This window comes from Oncorhynchus kisutch, linkage group LG13 (assembly GCF_002021735.2).
Source record: "Oncorhynchus kisutch isolate 150728-3 linkage group LG13, Okis_V2, whole genome shotgun sequence".
Classification (NCBI taxonomy): Eukaryota; Metazoa; Chordata; class Actinopteri; order Salmoniformes; family Salmonidae; genus Oncorhynchus; species Oncorhynchus kisutch.
Window position 1 is genome coordinate 63,546,900 of NC_034186.2, and position 24,514 is coordinate 63,571,413.

Here is a 24,514-nt window from a genome sequence, read left to right on the forward strand (position 1 = left end):
CACTGGGGGCAAACTACCTGCCCTCCAGGACACCTATACCACCCGATGTCACAGGAAGGCCAAAAAGATCATCAAGGACAACAACCACCCGAGCCACTGCCTGTTCACCCCGCTATCATCCAGAAGGCGAGGTCAGTACAGGTGCATCAAAGCAGGGACCGAGAGATTGAAAAACAGCTTCTAACTCAAGGCCATCAGACTGTTAAACAGCCATCACTAACATTGAGTGGCTGCTGCTAACATACTGACTCAAATCTCTAGCCACTTTAATAATTACAAATTGGATGTAATAAATGTATCACTAGCCACTTTAAATAATGTTTACATACCCTACATTACTCATCTCATATGTATATACTGTACTCTATACCATCTACTGCATCTGCCTATGCCGTTCGACCATGGTCTAAAGTTACTATTCTGGAAAAACATAGCGATCAATCTATTGTTCCATAAAGGGGTTTTAGGGGAAAGGAATCCCCCTCGTCTGAACAGCTCATGCAGTTTGCACCATGCCAGGACAGAATGTATGATTAAAGGGTTGTCTGTGATGGTTTTTATAGATTTTCTGTCCCATTTGTAAAACAATTCTGCCCCAGTGTCATCATTCACCTGAAGCTTTTCAATGTTCAACCATGAGGGAGAGGGACCATTGTCAAACCTCTGAGCCAGACATCTAGACTGTGCAGCCCAGTAGTACATTCTTTAAGCCACCTTTGCCGTAATCAAAGGTCAGATAATCCAGACCAACCCTAGGGGTTTTGCCGTGCCAGATAAACCGTCTGGTCAGCTTGTCGAGAGAGGAAAAGAATGCTGTGGGCACAGGGATAGGGAGAGATTGAAACAAATATAGAAATCTGGGCAGGACATTCATTTTAATTGCATTGATTCTACCCAGTAGTGTGAGAGGCAAGTCCATCTATTTACAAAGGTCACCCTCCACCTTTTGCAACAAGCTGGCCAGATTAAGTTTATAGAGGTTGTGCAGGTTACCATCCACCATTATGCCCAAATATGTGAAGCCCACAGGCGACCATCTAAAAGGAAACTTGTGCTTGATGGTATGGTAGTCAAAGACAGACAACGGTAGATTTAGCTTTTATCAAAATTGACCTTATATCCAGAGAAAGAACTATAACACTGTAGTAGGATCTGCAAGTGAGAGAGGGAGTGTTCTGGTTTTGTTAGAAATAGGATAAGGTAATCCGCAAAGAGTGATAATTTATGGTGTGTTGGGGTAAGGAGGAGGGTTGGAGGCGGTAGGGCAGGGCCGTCACTCTGAAGGACACGGTAGAGTTGAGGAGGTATGGATAAGTGTTAGGGATATCTTACTGAAGTGGTGTGTTGGGGTAAGGAGGAGGGTTGGAGGCGGTAGGGCAGGGCCGTCACTCTGAAGGACACGGTAGAGTTGAGGAGGTATGGATAAGTGTTAGGGATATCTTACTGAAGTGGTGTGTTGGGGTAAGGAGGAGGGTTGGAGGCGGTAGGGCAGGGCCGTCACTCTGAAGGACACGGTAGAGTTGAGGAGGTATGGGTCGTTACGTCTCTGCAAGGTGAATAGATGTTATAGATACTTTATTTCTTAATACTAATAATAACATTAATACATACAATAATACTAATACTCCCATTAGTATATAAGTCTGGGTTTATGTTTGTGTGCTTGTGCTCACCTGGAGGAAGGTGTGAGCCCAGAGTCGGGAGCGGATCTTGACTACAGCGCTCTGACCACGGTCCAACCGCCCGACCACACACAGAACTCTTAGACAAATGATGTTACTGCAGTTCTACAGAGAGAGAGAGAGAGAGTTCATATACATTCCAAAACTGCTGCTGTATACCAAACAAGCTGACACTGAAAGTAAGTACCAGGGTCTTGCTGCTGTAGGGCTGGGCAGCATTGGTGGCTCGTCTGTAGCGGTGAGGAGAGCTACTGTTCCTCAGAAAGCCCAAAAGTTCTGGAGTGTCCTGGACAGAGGATGTCTGAGAGAGAGAGACAGAAAGAGAGATAGAGCGACCGAGTGTGAGAGCGAGAAGGAGAGGAGATAATGAAGTCACATTATTACAAACCACTTTTAAGACCAACCAATCATCTAAAACATAAAACACCACAGGTACACACTTACAGTACCTTGCTAAAGTTATCACATTTTTATTATAATTTTTTTAAATTGAATTTTTATTAGACTTTGACATTACATAGTATTTTGTCTAAACAAAAAATTACAATGAAGTCCATTTGAATCCCACTTTCTAACACAATAAAATGTGAAGAAATCCAAGGGGTTTGAACACTTTTGCAAGGCATACATAAGCCTACACATTGTAGATGACACACTGTCTAGTAGCCTGATCAGCAGCCTTGTAGTCAGTTTTCTACCTTGTGGAAAAAGAAGAGACCAAACAACACAGGGGTTCTGGGTTACTCTGGTTCTCTTGATGTTTGATCAGATGCCCGTGGTGCTATTTTTTACATCCACCACATGTTGACTTCTCACGTAGTGGGCTAGTTCTTGTTGACGCGTTTCTATAAAGATTCCCCATTCTTTTTGCTGGTACTGAGACTCATAGACATTACATTACTATTGAACTAAGGCATCATTCAAAATGAGGAGTGTTGTAGCTATGCTGGTGCTGATGTTCTATCTGTCTGGGGCCTGGGCTGAGGGAGAGAGTAAAGGAGGGATGGATCAGATTGACCAGAACATTCTATTCACTACCATAGATGCTGTCTGGGATGAGCTGAATCACCTGAGACTCATGCTGAACAACACAAAGAAACGAGTAGAGAAGTTGGAGAATAAGAACACAGGTACTGTAGTAATGCACATATAGACAAAGAAAGAAAGAACAAAGGTAGCCTCACGTAATAATACAGGTAATGAAACCTGCGAAAGTAAGTAGTGCTTGCTTAACTCTCATTCTGTATTGATTGATAAGTTTGGACATTTATGTTGGTGCCATTTCAGTCCTGGGGGGGGACAGGGTGGTCAAGCTGAAGACAGAGAACACAAGTAATCATCGTTAGATGTCATTTCTTAAATGGATTTAGATAATAATTCACTCAATAGAAAAGTCAGCTGCTGAAATGGATCATACACAGGCTACAGTATATCTTTATCATTAAAGCTAACGCAGCAGAACTGACAGACCTAGACGACAGACAGAGTGCCAATGTGATACTGACGTTCCATTTACAGATCTAGAACGAAGGTGATAACAAAATGCTAATTTGACAAAATGCGATTTAGTTCATTAGCTCAATCAAAAATGTACAGCTGTGGATTTTGCTGGACATTTTATGGTAATGTACAAGACACATTTCCTTATGATTTCAGCCCAGAGTTACCGCAAAGGGATTGCTTAGCACAGGGGTTCCCATCTTTCTTTAAAGGTAGACTTCATAAGACCTACTGTGCCTCAGATGAGCATAGTTTCAGGGAGAAATAAACAAAGCTTTGCTTTAGCTGCATCTCAGCTATATATTTTCATGCTATTTCAGTCCTGGAGGCCAGAGTGACAGCCAGTGAGAGCCAGGTGGTGGAACTGAAGAAAGAGAATGCAGGTAATAAGGAGACTATGAATAAACATGATGTAGCACCTTTTTTTTTGCATATGAGATGTAGTTGTGAACTTGTCATTTTAAAAAGCTCTATGTCACATTGCTGGTCTCCTCACTCTCTTCCAATTCACCAGTGGATACAGTTACTACTAGAAGTTGTTGATCCATCTTCAGTTTTCTCATACCACAACCATTAAACTCTGTAACTGTTTTAAAAATCACCATTGGTCTTAAAGTGAAATCCCTGAGCGGTTTCCTTTTTTAATTAATTAATTTTTTTACCTGTATTTAACTCTGCAAGTCAGTTAAGAACAAATTCTTATTTACAATGACGGCCTCCCCCGGAATGAGTCCATGCAATTTATTATGCGATTTGTGAAGCACATTTTTACTCCTGAACTTATTTCAGCTTGCCATAACAAAGGGGTTGAATACTTATTGACTCAAGACATTTCAGCTTTACATTTTTTATTAATTAAAAACCTTTTCTACAAACAAAATTCCACTTTGACATTATGCGGTATTGTGTGTAGGTCAGCGACACAATATCTCAATTTAATACATGTTTAATTCAGGCTATGACACAACAAAATGTGGAATAAGTAAAGGGGTGTGAATACTTTCTTTAGACACTATATATACACACCTATTTCAAAATGTATTTGACTTTCTTTACTTTCAGCCCCATGGGGAAGGGGTGGTATGGGGAGTGTTTTCTATGGTCGCCAGGGTGGGCGGTGGGTGACTGACACTTACAACTAATAAAGCATTCTACATTTTCCAACTGTCTGATATTAGTCTTGGAGGCCAGAGTGACAGCCAGTGAGAGTCGGGTGGCGGAACTGAAGAAAGAGAATGCAGGTACAGTAAGATAAGCTATATGGTGCAAACGTGTGTTTTTCTGTTCATTTACCGTTAATTACTCTCATACTACTTCAGCCCTGGAGGTCAGATTGACAGCCAGTGAGAGCCAGCTGAAGGATCTGAAGGGGAAGAATGCAGGTGACTAAAATGATTTACTTGTAAGAACTACTACATACTGTGTATTCCTCACCTGAACATGATTCAGCTCATTTCAGGATATGAAAAGCAATGTGATGTAACAAAGCTACATCAGGGTTTATTGTTTTTATCATTTAAAAAATGATAGACCTGGAGGCCAGAGTGACAACCAGTGAGAACCAGGTGGAAGACTTGAAGAAAGAGATTGCAGGTAATAACGAGATGTTTTAAAAAATATATATTGAGTTAACTTTCTCAATAGAAACAGCAACATATTGAATATTGCCTATTACATATGGATGTTACATATCGTCTACTATGTTTATATGTTTCCAGGCCAAGCAGCACTAATGTTATCCTTGGGAAGCCAACTAACAGCCCTTCAGAGCCAGATGGCAGAACTGAAGAAAGAGAATGCAGGTAATAATTAATTGTGTTCTGATGAACTATTGAGTTAATAGTTTGCTCAATAGAATAAAAAAATAATCACCGTTCTGGATAATGCCTTTTGCCTCTTTACTAGATTTCTATCATTCCAGATCAAGCAGCACAGCTGTCAGCCCTGGAGAACACAGTGACAGCCAGTGAGAGCCAGGTGGCAGAGCTGATGGCCAAAAATGCAGGTGACTAAAATGTTTTACTTATCAGAGCTAATGCATGTACGCTTCACCTGCACCTGATTCAGCTAATGTTAGGATGTAATCAAGCAAAGCGACGTAACAAAGCTACATCACAGTTTATTGTTTTCTTGTATGCCATATTTTCTAGCCCTGGAGGCCAGAGTGACAGTCAGTGAGAGTCATGTGGCAGAACTGAAGGGAAAGAACGCAGGTGACTATTTATCTTTACTTATAAGAACTACCACATATTAGGTCTCACTTTAACATGATTCCGTTTATTTCAGGATATTATAAAGCTACATTTTGGTTTAGCCTTTTATATCATAAATTTTGTTCATGCATAAACTATTTTCTAGTCCTGGAGGTCAGAGTGACAGCCAGTGAGAAACAGGTGGAGGAGCTGGAGAAAGAGAATGCAGGTAATGATTACATGTGAATTGAAAATAATTCAGTTAATAATTAATTGCCTAGAAAGATTAACAACTTTGGATATTGACTCATATGATTAAAGACCAAGCAGCACAACTGTTATCCTTGGGGAGCAGAGTGACAACCCTTCAGAGCCAGGTGGCAGAACTGAAGAAACACAATGCAGGTCAAATGTTTCACATATAAGAAGGACTACATGTATTCATCACCTGCACATAATAAGATTCCACTCATTTCAAGATATGAAAAACCAAAGTGATGTAACAAAGCTACATAATTTTCAAAATAAATGATTTTCTTGCATAAATGATCTCCTAGCCCTGGAGGCCAGAGTAACAGCCAGTGAGAACCAGGTGGCAGAACTGATGGGAAAGAATACAGGTGGCATTTTTTTTTTTACGTATAAGTACTACTACATGTGTGCCTCACCTGAACATGATTCAGCTAATGTTAGGACGTGATAAAGCAAAGCAATGTAACAAAGCTACATCACAGTTGATTGTTTTCTTGTATGCATTATTTTCTAGCCCTGGAGGCCAGAGTGACAGTCAGTGAGAGTCATGTGGCAGAACTGAAGGCGAAGAACGCAGGTGACTCTATACACTATATATACAAAAGTATGTGGACACCCCTTCAAATGAGTGGATTTGGCTATTTCAGCCACACCGTTGCTGACAGGCGTATAAAATCGAGCACACTGCCATGCAATCTCCATAGACAGACATTGACAGTAGAATGGCCTGACTTTCAACGTGGCACCGTCATAGGATGCCACCTTTCCAACAAGAAAGTTTGTCAAATTTGTGCCCTGCTAGAGCTGCCCCGGGCAACTGTAAGTTCTGTTATTGTGAAGTGGAAACGTCTAGGAGCAACATCGGTTCAGCTGCTAAGTGGTAGGCCATACAAGCTCACAGAACGGGGCCGCTTAGTGCTGAAGCATGTAGCGCATAAAAATCCTCTGTCCTTTGTTGCAGCACTCACTACTGAGTTCCAAACTGCCTCTGGAAGCAACGCCAGCACATGAACTGTTAGTCGGGAGCTTCATGAAATGGGTTTCCGTGGCCGAACAGCTGCACACAAGCCTAAGATCACCATGCACAGTGCCAAGCGTTGGCTGGAGGGGTGTAAAGCTCGCCACCATTGGACTCTGGAGCAGTGGAAACACGTTCTCTGGACAAATGAATCACGCTTCACCATCTGGCAGTCCGACGGACGAATCTGGGTTTGGCGGATGCCAGGAGTATGCTACCTGCCCCAATGAATAATGTCGACTGTACAGTTTGGTGGAAGAGGTATAATGGTCTGGGGCAGTTTTTCATGGTTCAAGCTAGATCTAGTGAAATTAAATCTTAACGCTACATCATACAATTACATTCTAGATGATTCTGTGCTTCCAACTTTGTGACAACAGTTTGGGGAAGGCCCTTTCCTGTTTCAGCTCGAGATCGGTGTGGAAGAACTTGACTGGCCTGCACAGAGCCCTGACCTCAACCCCACCGAACACCTTCAGGATGAATTGGAACGCCGACTGTGAGCCAGGCCTAATCACCCAATGTTATTGCCCGACCTCACTAATGCTCTTGCTGCTGAATGGAAGCAAGTCCCTGCAGCAATGTTCCAACATCTAGTGGAAAGCCTCCCCGGAAGAGTGGAGGCTGTTATAGCAGCAAAGGGTGGAACAACTCCATATTAATGCCCATGATTTTGGAATGAGATGTTCAATGAGCAGGTGTCCACATACCTTGGGCAATGTAGTGCATCTTTACTTATAAGAACTACCACATATAGGTCTCAATTTAACATGATTCAGCTTATTTCAGGATATGATAAGGCTACATCTTGGTTTAACATTTTTTTAATCATAAATTATGATAAAACAAACTATTTTCTAGTCCTGGAGGCCAGAGTGACAGCCAGTGAGAGACAGGTGGAGGAGCTGGAGAAAGAGAATGCAGGTAATGATTACATGTGAATTGAAAATAATTCAGTTAATAATTCATTGCCTAGAAAGATTAACAACTTTGGATATTGACTCATATGATTCAAGACCAAGTAGCTGAACTGTTATCCTTGGGGAGCAGAGTGACAACCCTTCAGAGCCAGGTGGCAGAACTGAAGAAACACAATGCAGGTAACAAGAAGTGTTTTGAAAAACTATTGAGTTAATCATTTACTCAATAGAAAAAAAGCACAGCTCTGTTTATTGTTTATTGTTTATTGTTTGTTTATTGCCCTTGCTCTGTTTATATAATTTCAGCCCAAGCAGTAGAACTGTCAGACTTGAAGAACAGATTGACAACCAGTGAGAGTCAGGTAGCTGAACTGAAGAAAGTAAATGCAGGTAAGATATATTGTGCAAAAGTGTGTGTTTAATAACCATTTTTACTGTTAATTATTTTTATACTATTTCAGCCCTGGACACCAGATTGACAGCCAGCGAAAGGCAGGTGGCAGAACTGAAGAAAGCGAATGCAGGTGACTCAAATGTTTCACATATAAGAAGGACTACATGTATTCTTCACCTGAACATAATAAGATTCCGATCATTTCAAGATATGAAAAAACAAAGCGATGTAACAAAACTACATCATGGCTTATCATTGTCATCATAAATGATGTTCTTGCATAAATGATCTTCTAGCCCTGGAGGCCAGAGTGACAGGCAGTGAGAGTCATGTGGCAGAACTGGAGAAAAATAATGCAGGTAATGATGATCAGCAATTAGCTATGACAAATATTTAGTCAAATAAGTCACTGGAAACATGAACATTTCTGGAAATTCACTTGTGTTAGCCTTGACGACCAGAGTGACAGCCAATGAGAGCAAGCTGGAGGAACTGAAGAAAGAGAATGCAGGTAATAATGAACTTAGAAAAAGTAAATCATTTGTTCAATAGAAGAAAGTGGAAAAATCACAGCTGTGGATATTGTCTATTGCCTCTCTAAAATATTTATATAATTTCAGCCCAAGCAGCAGAACTGTCAGACTTGAAGAACAGAGTGACAACCAGTGAGAGCCAGGTGGCAGAGTTGAAGAACAGAGTGACAACCAGTGAGAGCCAGGTGGCAGAGTTGAAGAACAGAGTGACAACCAGTGAGAGCCAGGTGGCAGAGTTGAAGAACAGAGTGACAACCAGTGAGAGCCAGGTGGCAGAGTTGAAGAACAGAGTGACAACCAGTGAGAGCCAGGTGGCAGAGTTGAAGAAAGAGAATGCAGGTAATGAGTAGTACATTTTTTAAGAAGATGATGAACACCTCTGGATATTGACGTGCTTGATTCCAGCCCAAGCAGCAGAACTGTTAGCCTTGGGAAGCAGAGTGACAACCAGTGAGAGGCAAGTAGCGGAGCTGGAGAAAGAGAATGCATGTAACTATGCTGCACTAATAAGAGCTTGGCTACAATCCCTCTCCTGGACCGCTGACTGATCTAATTGATCTAATCAGGATGTATCTAAGCACAGCAATGACAACAAAGCTACCTCAGAGTATGAGTTTATTAAGATATTATTCTCTTGCTATTTCAGCCCTGGAGGCAAGATTGAGTGTCGCTGAGAGCCAGGTGGAGGAACTGAGGCTAGGTAAGAACAGATCAATTCAATCAAACCCACATGGTATGAAATGAATACATTTTAGACATTACGGTGGACTTGATCGAATTCATTCTCATGTATTCGCAGACAGAAGACAGGTGGCCTTTTCTGTTGGTTTGACGGACTCAGGATATGTGGGACCCTTTCAAACTGAGATCACTCTGGTTTATGAAAAAATCTTCACCAACATCGGCAACGGTTACGACACAAACTCTGGTACAGCTTACGCCGACAATACTACAGATGAAACTTACGCCGTAACAATACTACAGATGAAACTTACGCCGTAACAATACTACAGATGAAACTTACGCCGTAACAATACTACAGATGAAACTTACGCCGTAACAATACTACAGATGAAACTTACACTGTAACAATACTACAGATGAAACTTACGCCGTAACAATACTACAGATGAAACTTACACTGTAACAATACTACAGATGAAACTTACACCGTAACAATACTACAGATGAAACTTACACCGTAACAATACTACAGATGAAACTTACACCGTAACAATACTACAGATGAAACTTACACCGTAACAATACTACAGATGAAACTTACACCGTAACAATACTACAGATGAAACTTACACCGTAACAATACTACAGATGAAACTTACGCAGTAACAATACTACAGGTTCACCCACACAGCAATACATCTACAACTCAGAGAAAGGTATAAACATAAACACACAATCTCCATGCTCACGTGTCCACCACAGGAGGCTGCTGAGGGGTGGACGGCTCATAACATTGTCTGGAATGGCGTGAATGGAATGGTATGTGTTTGATGTGTTCGATACCATTCACTTTAGTCCGTTCCAGTCATTACTATGAGCCTGTCCTACCCAATTAAGGTGCCACTGGACGCCTGTGGTGCCCACAGGGGCCAGCTACTGGCACAGACCCCAACCACTAGCAGGCTGCTACAGTGCCTAAAAGAGATGGATAGTGCTGATCTCTCCCTGCTTCCCCTCTGATACAGGTATGTTTTCAGCACCAGTGAGAGGAGTCTACTACTTCACATTCACCTCCATGGGCCGAGAGCCTGGACAGAAAATGGGTGTTTACTTGGTCAAAAATGGAGAGCAAATGATATACAACGTCCAGGACAACTTCCATGGTGGTTATGAGTACATGACAGGCGCCGTGGCTCTGGAGCTAGAGAAAGATGACCTGGTGTACTTAAGGCTTCCTAAGGGCTGGGGGCTGTATGATGACAACTACAACCACATTGTCTTTACTGGCATCCTGCTCTTCACCACCAACCCTGCTATGGGCCGACTCCACTAGTCCCTCTCCGTCCTCCTACAGTCTTCAATAAACATGGAATGAGTGACTTGTCCTGTCATCATTAAAGCACATTCCTCAGTCATCCTCACAAACATAAGCCAGACGGTAGATGACACCCCATTACCCTATTTTATTATGAGAAGAACCAAGCTATATCAATGCTAGATTGGGTCAGCACACTTTGATCTACCTGGGCTGTAACTTCACAAAAGCATTTATGCCATTGTTTCTAAAACATTGAAGACCAATACAGGTTAATAAATATAGAACATCAGTGCATGAGTACAGGGTCGTGTCCAGTCTCAGCAGGAGGTGTGGTTGTGTTACCTGTAGGCCCAGGGGGTTGAGGCTGGTGTTGCTCCGACAGCTGATTGGTCCGTCTGTTAGAACCTCCAGAGCGTAGAGCAGGTGTTCGTCACGGAAACGAGAGGGCCAGCCCACCTGGAGCTCCGCCTCCCGGATACTACTGGGACCTGAGTTATGGAGCTGAGAGAGTAAGAGGGGAAAAGAGAGGAGAGACAGAGAGATGAGAAGAAGAGAGAGAGGGAGGAGTAGAGAGAGGAGATGGATAGAGAGGGGGAGAGGAGTAGAGAGGGAAGAAGAAAGAAATAGAGAGTGAGAGCGAGAGAGTATGAGAACACCAAGCCACTCAGCTTAGCCCCTTTCCACACACTCATTAATTCTGAAGGTGATGATGGTGAGTCACCCAAACAGGACATGGTCTCAGTGCTCCAGGCAGGAATTCTCGGAGAGAGAAACTCTGGCCGACCTAACTATAACCAGCTGGACAGACTGCAGGACAGGAGAACTGCAGCCCCAAACCCTGCAGACATCCAGCAGATGTCCCCCTTCACTGCCTCATCAACACACACATACACACACAAACGTATGTCTGATCCCCCCTCTTATCCCCCCCCCATCTCTTCCTTTATGACAGTAATTACCACTGTTCAGGAGGCCTTTGATCAGACAGCAGCCTGTACTTACAGGGCTACTGCTTTTACTGTGTGTGTATGTACCTCGTAGATGTGTGTGACCTGGGGTCCTACGTCATCCTCTTTGACCGGATTCTCTTTGGGCTCCCAATGCGGAAACGGAAGAACCACCTGAGAGGGATGACACACCCTGGAAAGGGAGAGAGAGAGAGAGGCAGAGAGAGAGATGGGAGAGAGAAAGAAAGAAAAAGAGGAGCGATAGAGAAAGAAAGAGAAGAAAAGAGAGAGAGTATGAGAACAAATTATATGGAGAACCGATGATTTACAATGTCCAGGACAACTTGGGGGGTGAACACCAAGCCACTCGCCACTCCGCTGCCAAACACAACTTACCCAATGCCGGTTGGACCTTAACCTCCCGCCCTCCAGTCCCCAACACCCACAGCCCCCCCCCCACAGATCACTGTCTGTTTGTGTGTACAACATCCGTAGACCCAGCCAAGTCACTCTGGGGTCCAGGCTTTGAAGTGTGTTTGTGTGTGTGTGTGTGTGTGGGGGGGGGGGGGGGGGGGGGGGGGATAGTAAAACAAGGAACATTTGGACAAGTGGGGACTGACAAGGAAAAAGGCTATTTTAGGCTTGGGAGTTAAGGTTACAATTAGCATTAGGGGTTAGGCTTAGGAGTTAGGGTAAGGTTTAGTTTTAGGGTTAGGGGTTAAGCTTAGCGTTAAGGTTGGGGTTAGGTTAACGGTTAGGGAAAATAGGAGTTGAATGGGAATCAATGTTTTGTTCCCCACAAGGATAATAAATCAAACATGTGTGTGTGTGTGTATGCAAGCGCATGTGTGTATGTGTGTGCAAGCGTGTGTGTGTGTGTGTGTGTGTGTGTGACCAAGTAGCACTAGCACTGGCCCAAGTGTGCATGATTAGCATACACAGACTAACATACACATAGATGATTAACATACACAGACTAACATACACATAGATGATTAACATACACAGACTAACATACACATAGATGATTAACATACACAGACTAACATACACATAGATGATTAACATACACAGACTAACATACACATAGATGATTAACATACACAGACTAACATACACATAGATGATTAACATACACAGACTAACATACACATAGATGATTAACATACACAGACTAACATACACATAGATGATTAACATACACAGACTAACATACACATAGATGATTAACATACACAGACTAACATACACATAGATGATTAACATACACAGACTAACATACACATAGATGATTAACATACACAGACTAACATACACATAGATGATTAACATACACAGACTAACATACACATAGATGATTAACATACACAGACTAACATACACATAGATGATTAACATACACAGACTAACATACACATAGATGATTAACATACACAGACTAACATACACATAGATGATTAACATACACAGACTAACATACACATAGATGATTAACATACACATAGATGATTAACATACACAGACTCAACCACACTGAGCAATAGAAATACAGCAAACTATATGAACCTGTCTCACCTACATGGCATGAGACAAAGAGATACACTGTATGACAACAAAGTGCATCAAACAGAGCAAAGATATTCTACAGTCACAGTGTTAGAGAAAAGATCAACCAGAACAGAGATGTGTCACTCACCCCCTCAGGTCTAGCTGAGCTCTGGCAGAGATGGAGAGAGACAGACTGACTGGGTTGCTCTTGGAGCTGTCTTTGTTTGAACTGTAAGATAAGAGGAACATCAGTCAGTAAAGATGTTTGGATGTAATGTCTGCACCATGGCGATGTATGGTGGCGATGTATGGTGTGTGCGCATGCGCGCGTGTGTGAGTAAATGAGTGAGTGACCATGTGTTTGTGGCGAGGTGAACAGTCAATGTTTTGTCTCGTCTGTTTTCCTCCGGTCATCTGTCTCGACGCTCTTTGTTTGGGAAAGCCACAGAAATACTCAGAATTCTGACAGAGGTTCCTTTTTATAGTTGTGTGTCACAGCTCTTCAGCAGTGTGTGTGTGTGTGTGTGTGTGTCTGTCACCTGTGGATCTGTAGGTCAAAGTCAATGTGAGGACCGGCATCATCCAGCCTTTGGACAGCAAACCTTAAACCTACAGATACCTGGAGACAGAGACAGTAAGACCGAGAGAGAGGGACAGAGAGACAAAGAGAGGGGGACAGAGACAGAGAGTCAGAGAGAGAGGGACAGAGAGACAAAGGGAGAGGGACAGAGACAGAGAGTCAGAGAGAGAGGGACAGAGACAGAGAGTCAGAGAGAGAGGGACAGAGAGACAAAGGGAGAGGGACAGAGACAGAGTCAGAGAGAGACGAATCAAAGTCTGTCAGTGACATCTGTAAGTGTTCAGTAAAACCGAGCAGCCTTCTAACCCCATGTAGAGTTTCCCTTTGTTAAAGCTAACCAGAACCTGGCCATGGTGTGTGTATCTGGGTTACGTATCTGTATTGTGTGTGTGTGTGTCTCAGTTGGAGGATCAGTACAGATCTGTGGGCTGAGACAGACCAGATCCCTTCCCCTCTAGACCCCAGTTAAACCCCCCTCTACCCTTGCTTAACTCACACCACGTGGAGGGCTTAGTTCATAACCATGAGTATGATAATGGCTTCTTGTGTTTGTGTAATAATGTTCTCATGAACAACATGTTAGACACTAGTCAATGCCGGAAACTCTTAAAACACTCGCTAAAACTACAAGGGAGAAGCCTGAGGGTGGAAACTCATTAGGACTCCAAAGTCAGAGACTTTATTGCACATCAGAGAGAGAATCAGAACAACTCAACATGGACGACGAAAGACCAAATGGGTCTAAATCACTGAGGTCCCCAGGCTGAGAGAAATAGAGAGAGACAGACAAAGTGACCCAAATATATCTCTCCCCCCATATCTGGAAAACATTTATTTCCTGTCACTTCTCTCCCATATTCTGAACAGCCCCACCACCACTGTAAAACTGTCTAACCTGGATGTACTGTAGAACCCACCATAGTACAGAGACAGCGTTTGTCAAGTAAATGATCTAATGCATCGACCAATAAACGACTGAGGCTCTGTGACTGTTCTCACATTCCTTGATGTAAGAGCAGGGATTGACGCTGTCGACCAAACTAACAGACAGGTATCAATTTATTTTTCTGCCCAGTGAGACCTCTGATTGCTCCAAGGCTATATATGGTGTTCCACATGGCTCTGTGGAGGGGCCGTTTCTGTTCACATTATACATGCTGATCGTCTGGCAGACGTGGCACCACAGGCCCCAGAGTGGTGTAGCGGAAAACAAAATTCTGGGGTACATCATTTTTCCTGATCTGGTAACCTAACCAGGTAAAACTCCGGCCCTTATACGGTATGACGTGATTCATCTGTTGAAAATGGGCTATGATGGGACCAGAGTTTTTCTAATCAGGTCACATGGTTTTAAAAAACTCCTGGCCTTGGGGAGGATGAAAGCCCTGTTAAACTGCAGCAACCTTGTACTTGTTGTTATGAATAATATTTTAAAGAAGGACTGGGGGGGGGGGGGTCCTATTCACAGACACTCAGAAAGCTACATGATTGGATAATATGCAGGTTTGCATCATGTAGTCCTGCTCCTGCTCAACTGTAATACTCATAACAAAATGTACTCACAGTCTATGTCAGCTACTGTGTTTAATGATTAATTCAAGTTTATACTCTTGGATTGAAAAAGTCTAGGTAACCTGGTTAGCCCAAGTTTAAATATAAACCAAATGTAATCCCATTGGGTTATAAATAGCCCACACTACGTTACCACTTCGTTTACCCTGGCCAGAGGGACAGGGCCCATAGGAGGCCTGACTATGCAGCTGCTGTTGTTAGTAGCCTACAGTGGATCAGACTCAAAAAGTGTCTCGTTACCATGCAACACATGTCAGATCGCTAATGTTTAGGAGTAAAGGCTGCTCCATTGATGTAAGAGTTTTTGCTTGTGTCTGTTGGGAGTGATGTGCTATCAGCTCGCTAAATAAATACCAGAGGAAAGTGGAGAGCGCCTTGAGCATTAATCTGATTGGTCAAGACACACAAAGAGCCTGTAGCAGCACTTTGGTGTGAAAGACAGACAAATCATGAGGCAAATCGGTCTAAAAAACAGCACTTTGCCCCTTTTCTTTTACACTTTGCATAGATATATTTTATTAAACTAAATCAAAAGTGATTGAAAAGTGCTGTGGCAAAATGCTGCCTCGCTACACATTTTCCGGCAGCACTGCCACCTGGGATGTTACCCATAAACAGTGTCTGTTTTCACCGCTATGCTTGTTGATCCCAGGAAGAGTAGCTGCTGCTTTAGCACCAGCTAATGGGGATCCTAATAAAATATAAAAAATGCTGACAATACACAGCGTTTTAAAGAAACATGGCGAGGCAGTCTGCATTTTAGAGGCTTGACTCAAAAATATTAGAATGAGAAAAAGATACATTCAAAATGGTCTACAAACATCGTTACTCCGGCTGCATGATTAGTGTGTGTGTGTGTTTATTCTATAAAAGCTCATGAATTCCTACAGGTCCAAAGGGGCAAGGGTAAGTATGTCTGGGAAACATCTGGTCTGAAGGAGAGCTGACGTGCACACACGTGTGTCGCTTCTAGAGCTAACAAATACCACTCTCAGGGTCACAACACACACACACACACGCATGCATGTAGCCATGTACACACACACACACACACACACACACACACACACACACACACACACAGACAGACAGACAGACAGACAGAGCGGTTACAGAAACACAGGGTAGAGTTACATGTCAGATGGGACCACTCTTTACTTTACAAAGCCTGTGCTTCCTGGATGTGTCATGCAAGGGCGAACGGATTAACACACACAGAAATACCCACAGACAGCTTCAGAGTGTGGGACTCAGTGGGGCACGGGTATTTGGGTGATCCTTCAGCATGGTAACTATCAATCAGCACCACTGTATCTGAGTGACAGCTTCCTGTTTGGACAGGAAGTGGTTGTTTCCAAGTAGAGGGGGAGGTCAGAGTGGGTGCATGTGCGTGTGTGTATTTTTTTGTGTTCTTTTGTGTTTGTGTGTGTGTGTTGGACTTACTTCTGTTCCGGCAACCATAGGGTTCCCCAGGTCACACACCACCAGTCTGGAGTCATTCACCATCCTGTACTCACAGTTCAACCTGGATAGAGCCTGGAGAGGAGAGGAGGTGGAAGGGAGAGGGTGGCAGAGAGGTGATATGTGGGGGAAGAGAGGAGAGGAAGAGAGTGATGAATGTTCTGACAGTAACAACCTCATCTCATCCATCTTAGGGCCCCATTACACATTCATTCACTCTCTAGAGAAAAAACCCTGACGTTGTCAACAGGATGTAATGTAATGGTAAAGAGGTCAGCAAGGCTGTAGGGTCTAGTTGAGCTGGGCTAGGGTTGGGGCCAGTGTGTGTGGGGGGGGTGGGGGGTGGAAGTGTGTGTTCTCACCTCTATCCTGCGTTCCACTCCTATGTAATCAGCCTCAGGGGGTAGGAGTGTGTGTAACTCAGTCTCATATGCCCCCTCTCCTTTGTTAACCGCGTTTATGGTCAACATGACCAGGTTGTCATCCCCGACCACCAGCTCTGTACGGTCTCTGTGTTTGTGTGTGTGCAGGAGAGAGAAATAAACAAGTCAATACTATGTCAAACAGTAGAGGTCAGTGTGTGTGTGTGTATCAGTCAGAGGAGAATGACAGGGTTCGTGTTGGGCTGCCATGGCAATTGCATACAGATGAAAACAGAAGAAAAACATCCACGCGCACACACACACACACACACTCTTGCTAATGTAAACAATTAGAGAGCAAACTTCTCTCCTTGCGTGCTGTAACACAGTCCTAGCCTTTGTTTAGGTGTGCGTGTGTGTGTGTGTGTGTGTGTATGAATGTGTGTGAGTATGTACATACGTTGAAAGTTTACAGGTTGACAAGGACTTTTCTGAATCTTCCCAGCATGCTTCACTTGACAGGTCAGGGCACAACACACACCACAAGGCGTAACACACCCCTATTTCAGTAAGGTTACTTAACTACTCTTTTTAAAATGAGACCGTAATGGTTTCATGTTGACGTATGTGCTACACATGTTACATACAGTACATATTTACATGCTTGCAGATAGCTGGAGGTCTGGAATACACTCGTTGTCTTCCCCACAGTCCAGCAGAATATATGCCTGAGAAATAAAGGAGAAAGGGAGAGACCGATGGGGAGGGGGACGGGGGTTAAGGTCGAGTCTCACGGTATGCTGTAAGTGGTCTTGATTGGATGAGAAAGAGAGCCCACACACACACCTGTTCCTGCAGGAAGGTACTGCTGTAGCGGTTGAGGACAGGGGGGAGGTCCAGGTTGGAAGGAGGGGCTAAACTGTAGTTCAGAGCCAATGAGATGGGAGTCAATTTATCCCTAAACTCATCCTCCCCCTGAGAGGGACAGAGAGAGAGGGGGGGGGGGGGGGGGAAATACCGTGTAACAGAAAGTTTGTTCACTAGAACACAATAAGTCCAAAAACAGGTTCAGCTGAGTTGGCAGATAGTTTGAGAGGATCTTGTCCAAACACAGCAATGATGGAGGCCTCTTTTTATTTTTTTTAAACTCAAATTCATTTTTTTGGCAGAGGAGTGTGTTTGACTTACTCGTAGGTAGACAGTATAGTTCAGGCAGGAGTGAGGACGGCTGTGGCCAAGCGTTAGGACCCCTGTGTGCTGGGGCTGATGGGAATCCAGGAAATAAACTCTCTTAACTCCGCCCCTCACACCTTTAAGCCAATCCAGTTGCAGCTCTGCATTCAGGACTGGGAGAGGTGGAGGAGAGAGGGGGATGGAGGGAGCGAGTGAGTGAGTGAGTGAGGAGGGGTTCCATATGGTCCCATCGTGTGCGGAAGTGTGTGTGTATTCTCATCTGGTGTGCAGGAGGGAACCATGGGTATGGTCTACTTAATCCCTTTTAGTTTCTACAGAGCACCATTAGCCAGTGGAAACAATGCATTCATACAGTTAGCATCTCTAACACTAACTTATGCATAAACCTCTCCCTCCCCCCTCTTCATCCCCAGTCAGAGCTACTTACCTACAGAGTCTGGGATCCCCACACCGCTCACCTTTGCACAAATATCTACCCTTAGACTGGATAACAGAGAGAGAGAGAGGTAGAGAGACATGGGAGATTGAGACAGGATAAAAAAATTGCTCCTCTGTATGTCAGTGTGTGTTTGTGTGTGCGCGCGCTCATCTCGATCTCACACACACACACACACACACACACACACACACACACACACACACACACTCTCTCTAGCAGTGAAATGCCTGCCAACCAGAACCACCCAGGACAGAACAATGAGCACCAATTAGAAGAAAAACTTCCTGCTCGTCCTCTCAGTCTCCCCAAAAAAACAGAAAAACTCCTCAACTGGCCAAAGCTCTCAATAAAACAACTATTCAATAAAATAAAAAGCAACAATCCCAGACAGTCCTAAAAACTCCCTAATAGTACATGTGTTGTTGTGTCCTGTCTCGTTCCTCCAGCCAGTCTGATGGTTTATTTCAATCAGCTGTGTTTGTTTTGACAGAAATCCACAGTTTGGTGCCGTCTGTCAATCTGCCCAAACGCACCATGTCTCTGTCCTGCCAACACACATAGCCTAAGAATCACCCTATTGGTCAATTGTCTGTCACTCACTACCTAGTGACTGCGTGTGTGTGTGTGTGTGTGTGTGTGTGTGTGTGTGTGTGTGTGTGTGTGTGTGTGTGTGTGTGTGTGTGTGTGTGTGTACTCACCAGGTCACCATGGTATCAGATTCTGTCAGGAAGCAGGATCGGTCATCAGGGTTCAGGATTCTAGGAGTCAGGATCATCTCTGCCTCCACTGACACTACAGGACGAGCCCTACACACACACACACACACACACACACACACACACTTAATATCACCATTGTAAACAAGCAGCCAATCTGATACATGAAACAATGTAGTCTAGCCAATCAGATAATTAGATATCTTACCTGTACACCGACACCTCCCCTTTACCAAATGCTCCCACTATCAGATCTACAGTGAAAGAGAGAGAGAGAGAAAGAGAGAGAGCGAGACAGGGAGACTGCATGAGCTTCAAAGAAACGCACAGATGGGACTGATTTCAAGGTCTCCAGCAATCTTCATCAAGCACAGACCTCTCACGTTTTACACACACTGACACAGATACACACACATACACAAACACATTTAGTCTGTACCAGCTTTGAGTAGTGAATATAACTATTTTTGCAGCACTATTTTGGTTCAGAATGAAACTATCCAAATAGGAACACAGTGTGTGTGTGTGTGTGTGTGTGTGTGTGTGTGTGTGTGTGTCGCAACGGAGAGACCCCATGGCACATTCCAGCTCCATTAGAACGTTCCCATTGGTCCAATCAGAAACCTCTGCTACACAACAAGAACATTCCCTCACTTTACTATAATCATGTGCCTTATACAACTAGTCAGTATGTAGCAGCCACACAACTAGTCCAGTTAATTTGTGTTTATGTGTTTTGAAGATGAAGAGTCTTAATTGGGTTTTTGTTTAAAATAGAGCTGCACTTTAATGAGTGTGGTCACGGGAGACATACCACTCTCACACACACACACACACACACACACACACACACACACACACACACACACACACACACACACACACACACACACGTTGACTGAAAGTCTGAAACCGCAGTGGGAAAGAGACTTAATCAATACAAGCCTTCCCTGCCAGACACACTAAGCTAACACAGGACTGACCCCCAACCATAGATCTAGCTAGTCCTGTCACTGGAAGACAGAGGTTAAGCTAAGCTCTGAAGCTGATACAGCACTGGGACTGGGGACAGAGGCTAAGACAAGTCATGCTAATATCAATGAGGCTGAGGGTCAGAGGCTAAGACAAGTCATGCTAATATCAATGAGGCTGAGGGTCAGAGGCTAAGATAAGTCATGCTAATATAAACGAGGCTGAGGGTCAGAGGCTAAGTTTACTCATGATAATATATCATTGGGACTGGTTAAGCTCATTAGTTCTGACCTCTACAGTTCTGTTTGAAAGAGTTCTGAGCTCTCTAGTTCCATTGGTCTAGTGAATGGGGAAAAAAATGTGGTTTTGAAGACACGTGACAGAGAGGTTGTCTCTAGTTTACTAGTAACAGTCAAGTCGAGAAATCCTCCTCAGATAGCCTCTTATCTGTTGGGAATATACATACCTGGCTATCCATCAAATGAAACGGACTAGGTCTTGATGCTGATAGAGGGCTAGAGTGTGACACACCCATGCACACTGTGAGTGACATCTGTTTAAACTATTAGAGTCAAATAAGATCTATTGAGTGTGTGTATGTGTGCGTGTGTGTGTATGTGTGCGTGTGTGTGTATGTGTGCGTGTGTGTGTATGTGTGCGTGTATGTATGTGTGCGTGTATGTATGTGTGTGTGTATGTGTGTGTGTGTGCACACATGCGTTTGCCTCTGTATGCGTGTGTGTTCTTGTGTGTGCGCGTGTTTAAGTGAGCGTGAGTCTAAATTGAATGTAGGAGTGGTCCATCTGTTTTTGCTGTCAGTGAGAGTGCCTTAGCCTGCTGGTCCTCTGAAACCACAACATTACAGTGTGTGTGTGTGTGTGTGTGTGTGTGTGTGTGTGTGTGTGTGTGTGTGTGTGTGTGATAGGTGTAACAAGGGGCCGGCAGAGAAAGTGGGACCTCTAGCTGTCTGTGGGGTACGGGGGGCAGATGGAAAGGTAGAGGTGAGGAGGGAAGTTGGAAAGGGGGAAAGGAGGAAGAGGGGGAACGAGGCAGAGAGGAGGAAAGAGGACAGCAGCTAAAGCACTTGGCCTTTCAACCACAGTCTGTAAAAGTCATCAGAGCTAAGGTGTGCTTTCAGCAGGCAGATCTAACCGCACACACACACGCGCAAAAAGTACAGTCCAAACATCAGCTCAGCCTCAGGGACCCAAACTTCCAACAGAAGAATGCTGCTCTCATTCCAAAGTCCTGGATCTGTCCGTCTTACACTCCAGAGAAACCCAACCCCACTACTCCCTAGGTGTATGTGTGCATACGTGCGTACCAGTGGAGGCTGCTGAGGGGAGGACGGCTCATAATAATGGCCGGAATGAAACGAATGGAATGGTATCAAACAACTGGAGACCGTGTGTTTGATGTATTTGATACTATTCCACAGATTCCGCTCCAGTCACTACCATAAGCCTGTCCTCCCCAATTAATGTGCCACCAACCTCCTGTGGTGCGTGCCTAAGTGTGTGTGTTTGTGTGCGAGTGCATGTTCCTCCCATAGGTACATCTGTACTCTTTACCCAGCCGTTCTTTTCCCTCTGAAAAGTGCTACTGACACAGAGGCTGATTTGGGGTAAATGTACCTTTGGAGTAAATAAAACATAGCCTATGGCACACTTTCCCCTTCCAAGTCAATCATATTTCCACACTGATAAAAACATGTCTGCCACCACTGATTTGAGGTTAGTATGTAAACACACACACATACAGACACACATTTGGAGTAAGTGTACCTTTGGGGTATGCTGAGTAACTAAACCTCTAGGCCAGTCCGGACTCCCTGCTCTGAGAAATATGGCTGCCATCCAACGTTTACACAACCTGTCAGAGACTGGCTGCTTCAAACTTCTGTATGAGCTCTCTCTTTAGAACCAGTGTTCAGTGTGTCCACTGTCAAAGTGTTCAGTGTGTGTGTGTGTTTTCTGTTCAGTAGAGCTGAGTCAGTGGGATTGCTGATTGGCAAGTTAAATGTCTACAGCATTTGATCTCTACCGCTGAACATAATTCCTGCCATCAGGCCATCTGACCCCTGACACACACACACAAATGACCTTAACCTTAACCCTAGGAGTGGGAACAGCAGAGCTTCCCAGGGTCCGTGTGCGTCTAGCAGGCTGTAACCTCTGTGCACTAGGGACATCTCCTGCTGTTCCTGACTGATTGCTCTCTCTGACTCTGACCCAGTCACTTCTCCAGGGTTAGTTTAAATAGGAACACTCCTTCCAAGAAGCTGATGTGCAACCTTGTTGTGAAAGACCTCAAGACTTGTGTTGCCTCTGAGAGATGCAGCCTAGACTTGAGCTCGGTGGGTTAATGCAGTCTTGAGGCGTGCAGACAATCGAGGTTTGATACCCAACTGGACACATGAGTCCCCTGGTAGAGACACACGACTGTATCCATCAGGAACACTGATCCATCTCTCTAATCCTCCCTCCCTTCTCTCTCTAAGAGTAACATGGGTTTTGTACCTATGGGATCATACAACTTCACCTATAGAAACAGACTTATGCACAGAAACACACTGTGAAACAGGCGCACAGATGCCTTAGCAGTCCTCTCATAATGATGAAACATCTGAGGGTCCTTTACCAAAGTGTGACTTTACTAACATATTAACGACAGACTATATATGTGTGTGTGTGTGTGTGTGTGTGTGTGTGTGTGTGTGTGATGACTATGCCACCTGGGAGCTTTCCCTCCACTACCAGATCTTTCCCAGAGGGCCTTAGAAAGCCTGAGTTACAACACGCACGCGTGTGTGTCTGCATGCTTATATGTATATGCATTGTGTTTGTACAGTGTGTGTGACTGAGTAACTCGATGTGGGGTGATTCTGTATAGGGTCTGGCTTTGGTTCATAGCCTGGCACAGACTCAACACTTACACTCAGAGGCCAGTGAAATTGATCACAAGCGATGCTGTGCATATGTGTCTGTATGTGTGTTTGTGTATGTTAGCGTGTGTGTGCGTGTGTGATGTTTTCATTATAAAAGACCAGGATTTCCTGTTTGTGGGATGGAGAGATCAGAGGACATCTGATGTTGTTACAGAAAGAAGACAATATGGAAATAAAATAAAAAATAAAATAAAAATTCCTACTTTTCATCTGGGTCTATAGAGGTACAAAGACTGAACTATGCTTCCTTTAGAATGGCTGCCTTTCAGCTGGGTCTATAGAGGTACAAAGACTGAACTATGCTTCCTTTAGAATGGCTGCCTTTCATCTGGGTCTATAGAGGTACAAAGACTGAACTATGCTGCCTTTAGAATGGCTGCCTTTCAGCTGGGTCTATAGAGGTACAAAGACTGAACTATGCTGCCTTTCATCTGGGTCTATAGAGGTACAAAGACTGAACTATGCTGCCTTTAGAATGGCTGCCTTTCAGCTGGGTCTATAGAGGTACAAAGACTGAACTATGCTTCCTTTAGAATGGCTGCCTTTCAGCTGGGTCTATAGAGGTACAAAGACTGAACTATGCTTCCTTTAGAATGGCTGCCTTTCAGCTGGGTCTATAGAGGTACAAAGACTGAACTATGCTGCCTTTAGAATGGCTGCCTTTCAGCTGGGTCTATAGAGGTACAAAGACTGAACTATGCTTCCTTTAGAATGGCTGCCTTTCAGCTGGGTCTATAGAGGTACAAAGACTGAACTATGCTTCCTTTCAGCTTGGTCTATAGAGGTACACAGACTGAACTATGCTGCCTTTCAGCTTGGTCTATAGAGGTACACAGACTGAACTATGCTGCCTTTCAGCTGGGTCTATAGAGGTACACAGACTGAACTATGCTGCCTTTCAGCTGGGTCTATAGAGGTACACAGACTGAACTATGCTGCCTTTCAGCTGGGTCTATAGAGGTACACAGACTGAACGATGCTGCCTTTCAGCTGGGTCTATAGAGGTACACAGACTGAACGATGCTGCCTTTCAGCTGGGTCTATAGAGGTACACAGACTGAACGATGCTGCCTTTCAGCTGGGTCTATAGAGGTACACAGACTGAACGATGCTGCCTTTCAGCTGGGTCTATAGAGGTACACAGACTGAACGATGCTGCCTTTCAGCTGGGTCTATAGAGGTACACAGACTGAACGATGCTGCCTTTCAGCTGGGTCTATAGAGGTACACAGACTGAACGATGCTGCCCTTCAGCTGGGTCTATAGAGGTACACAGACTGAAC

The 24,514-nt window shown here is 44.1% G+C and overlaps 2 protein-coding genes across 11 annotated transcripts in view; one reads left to right on the plus strand and one right to left on the minus strand.

Annotated features, from left to right (window-relative positions):
• The window catches only part of LOC109901708 (integrin alpha-8-like), a 48,368-nt gene that overhangs the window by 5,011 nt on the left and 18,843 nt on the right, over positions 1-24,514 (minus strand). Inside the window, exons 14-28 of one of the 3 annotated variants that reach the window (XM_031786893.1) lie at positions 19,521-19,566; positions 19,295-19,402; positions 18,585-18,640; positions 18,152-18,309; positions 17,810-17,938; positions 17,624-17,691; positions 16,964-17,111; positions 16,584-16,676; positions 13,528-13,607; positions 13,137-13,217; positions 11,528-11,633; positions 10,836-10,994; positions 1,870-1,983; positions 1,674-1,787; positions 1,445-1,546 (exon numbers count right to left, since the gene is read on the minus strand). In XM_031786893.1, coding sequence (XP_031642753.1) covers positions 1,445-1,546; positions 1,674-1,787; positions 1,870-1,983; positions 10,836-10,994; positions 11,528-11,633; positions 13,137-13,217; positions 13,528-13,607; positions 16,584-16,676; positions 16,964-17,111; positions 17,624-17,691; positions 17,810-17,938; positions 18,152-18,309; positions 18,585-18,640; positions 19,295-19,402; positions 19,521-19,566 — 1,562 coding nt within the window. Of the gene's footprint in view, positions 1-1,444; positions 1,547-1,673; positions 1,788-1,869; positions 1,984-2,810; positions 2,996-8,823; positions 8,962-10,835; positions 10,995-11,527; positions 11,634-13,136; positions 13,218-13,527; positions 13,608-16,583; positions 16,677-16,963; positions 17,112-17,623; positions 17,692-17,809; positions 17,939-18,151; positions 18,310-18,584; positions 18,641-19,294; positions 19,403-19,520; positions 19,567-24,514 lie in introns of those variants that run through there. The other 2 variants (XM_031786895.1, XM_031786894.1) reach the window with 2 other exon arrangements.
• Positions 2,545-10,554, plus strand: LOC109901925 (myosin-7B). Of its 8 annotated transcripts, XM_020497935.2 has the most exons (23): positions 2,554-2,812; positions 3,503-3,565; positions 4,361-4,423; positions 4,502-4,564; positions 4,713-4,775; positions 4,901-4,984; positions 5,104-5,187; positions 5,333-5,395; positions 5,541-5,603; positions 5,696-5,779; positions 5,932-5,994; positions 6,141-6,203; positions 7,506-7,568; positions 7,661-7,744; positions 7,871-7,954; positions 8,026-8,088; positions 8,255-8,317; positions 8,407-8,469; positions 8,579-8,601; positions 8,644-8,830; positions 9,138-9,191; positions 9,291-9,419; positions 10,201-10,554. In XM_020497935.2, exons 1-23 carry the CDS (start codon positions 2,608-2,610, stop codon positions 10,506-10,508), a joined length of 2,082 nt encoding a protein of 693 aa, XP_020353524.1. In that variant the 5' UTR covers positions 2,554-2,607; the 3' UTR covers positions 10,509-10,554. The 8 variants fall into 8 exon arrangements, with proteins under 8 accessions (XP_020353523.1, XP_020353524.1, XP_020353527.1 ...); XM_020497934.2 differs by having other exon boundaries at positions 2,545-2,812; positions 8,579-8,830; XM_020497938.2 differs by lacking the exons at positions 8,579-8,601; positions 8,644-8,830.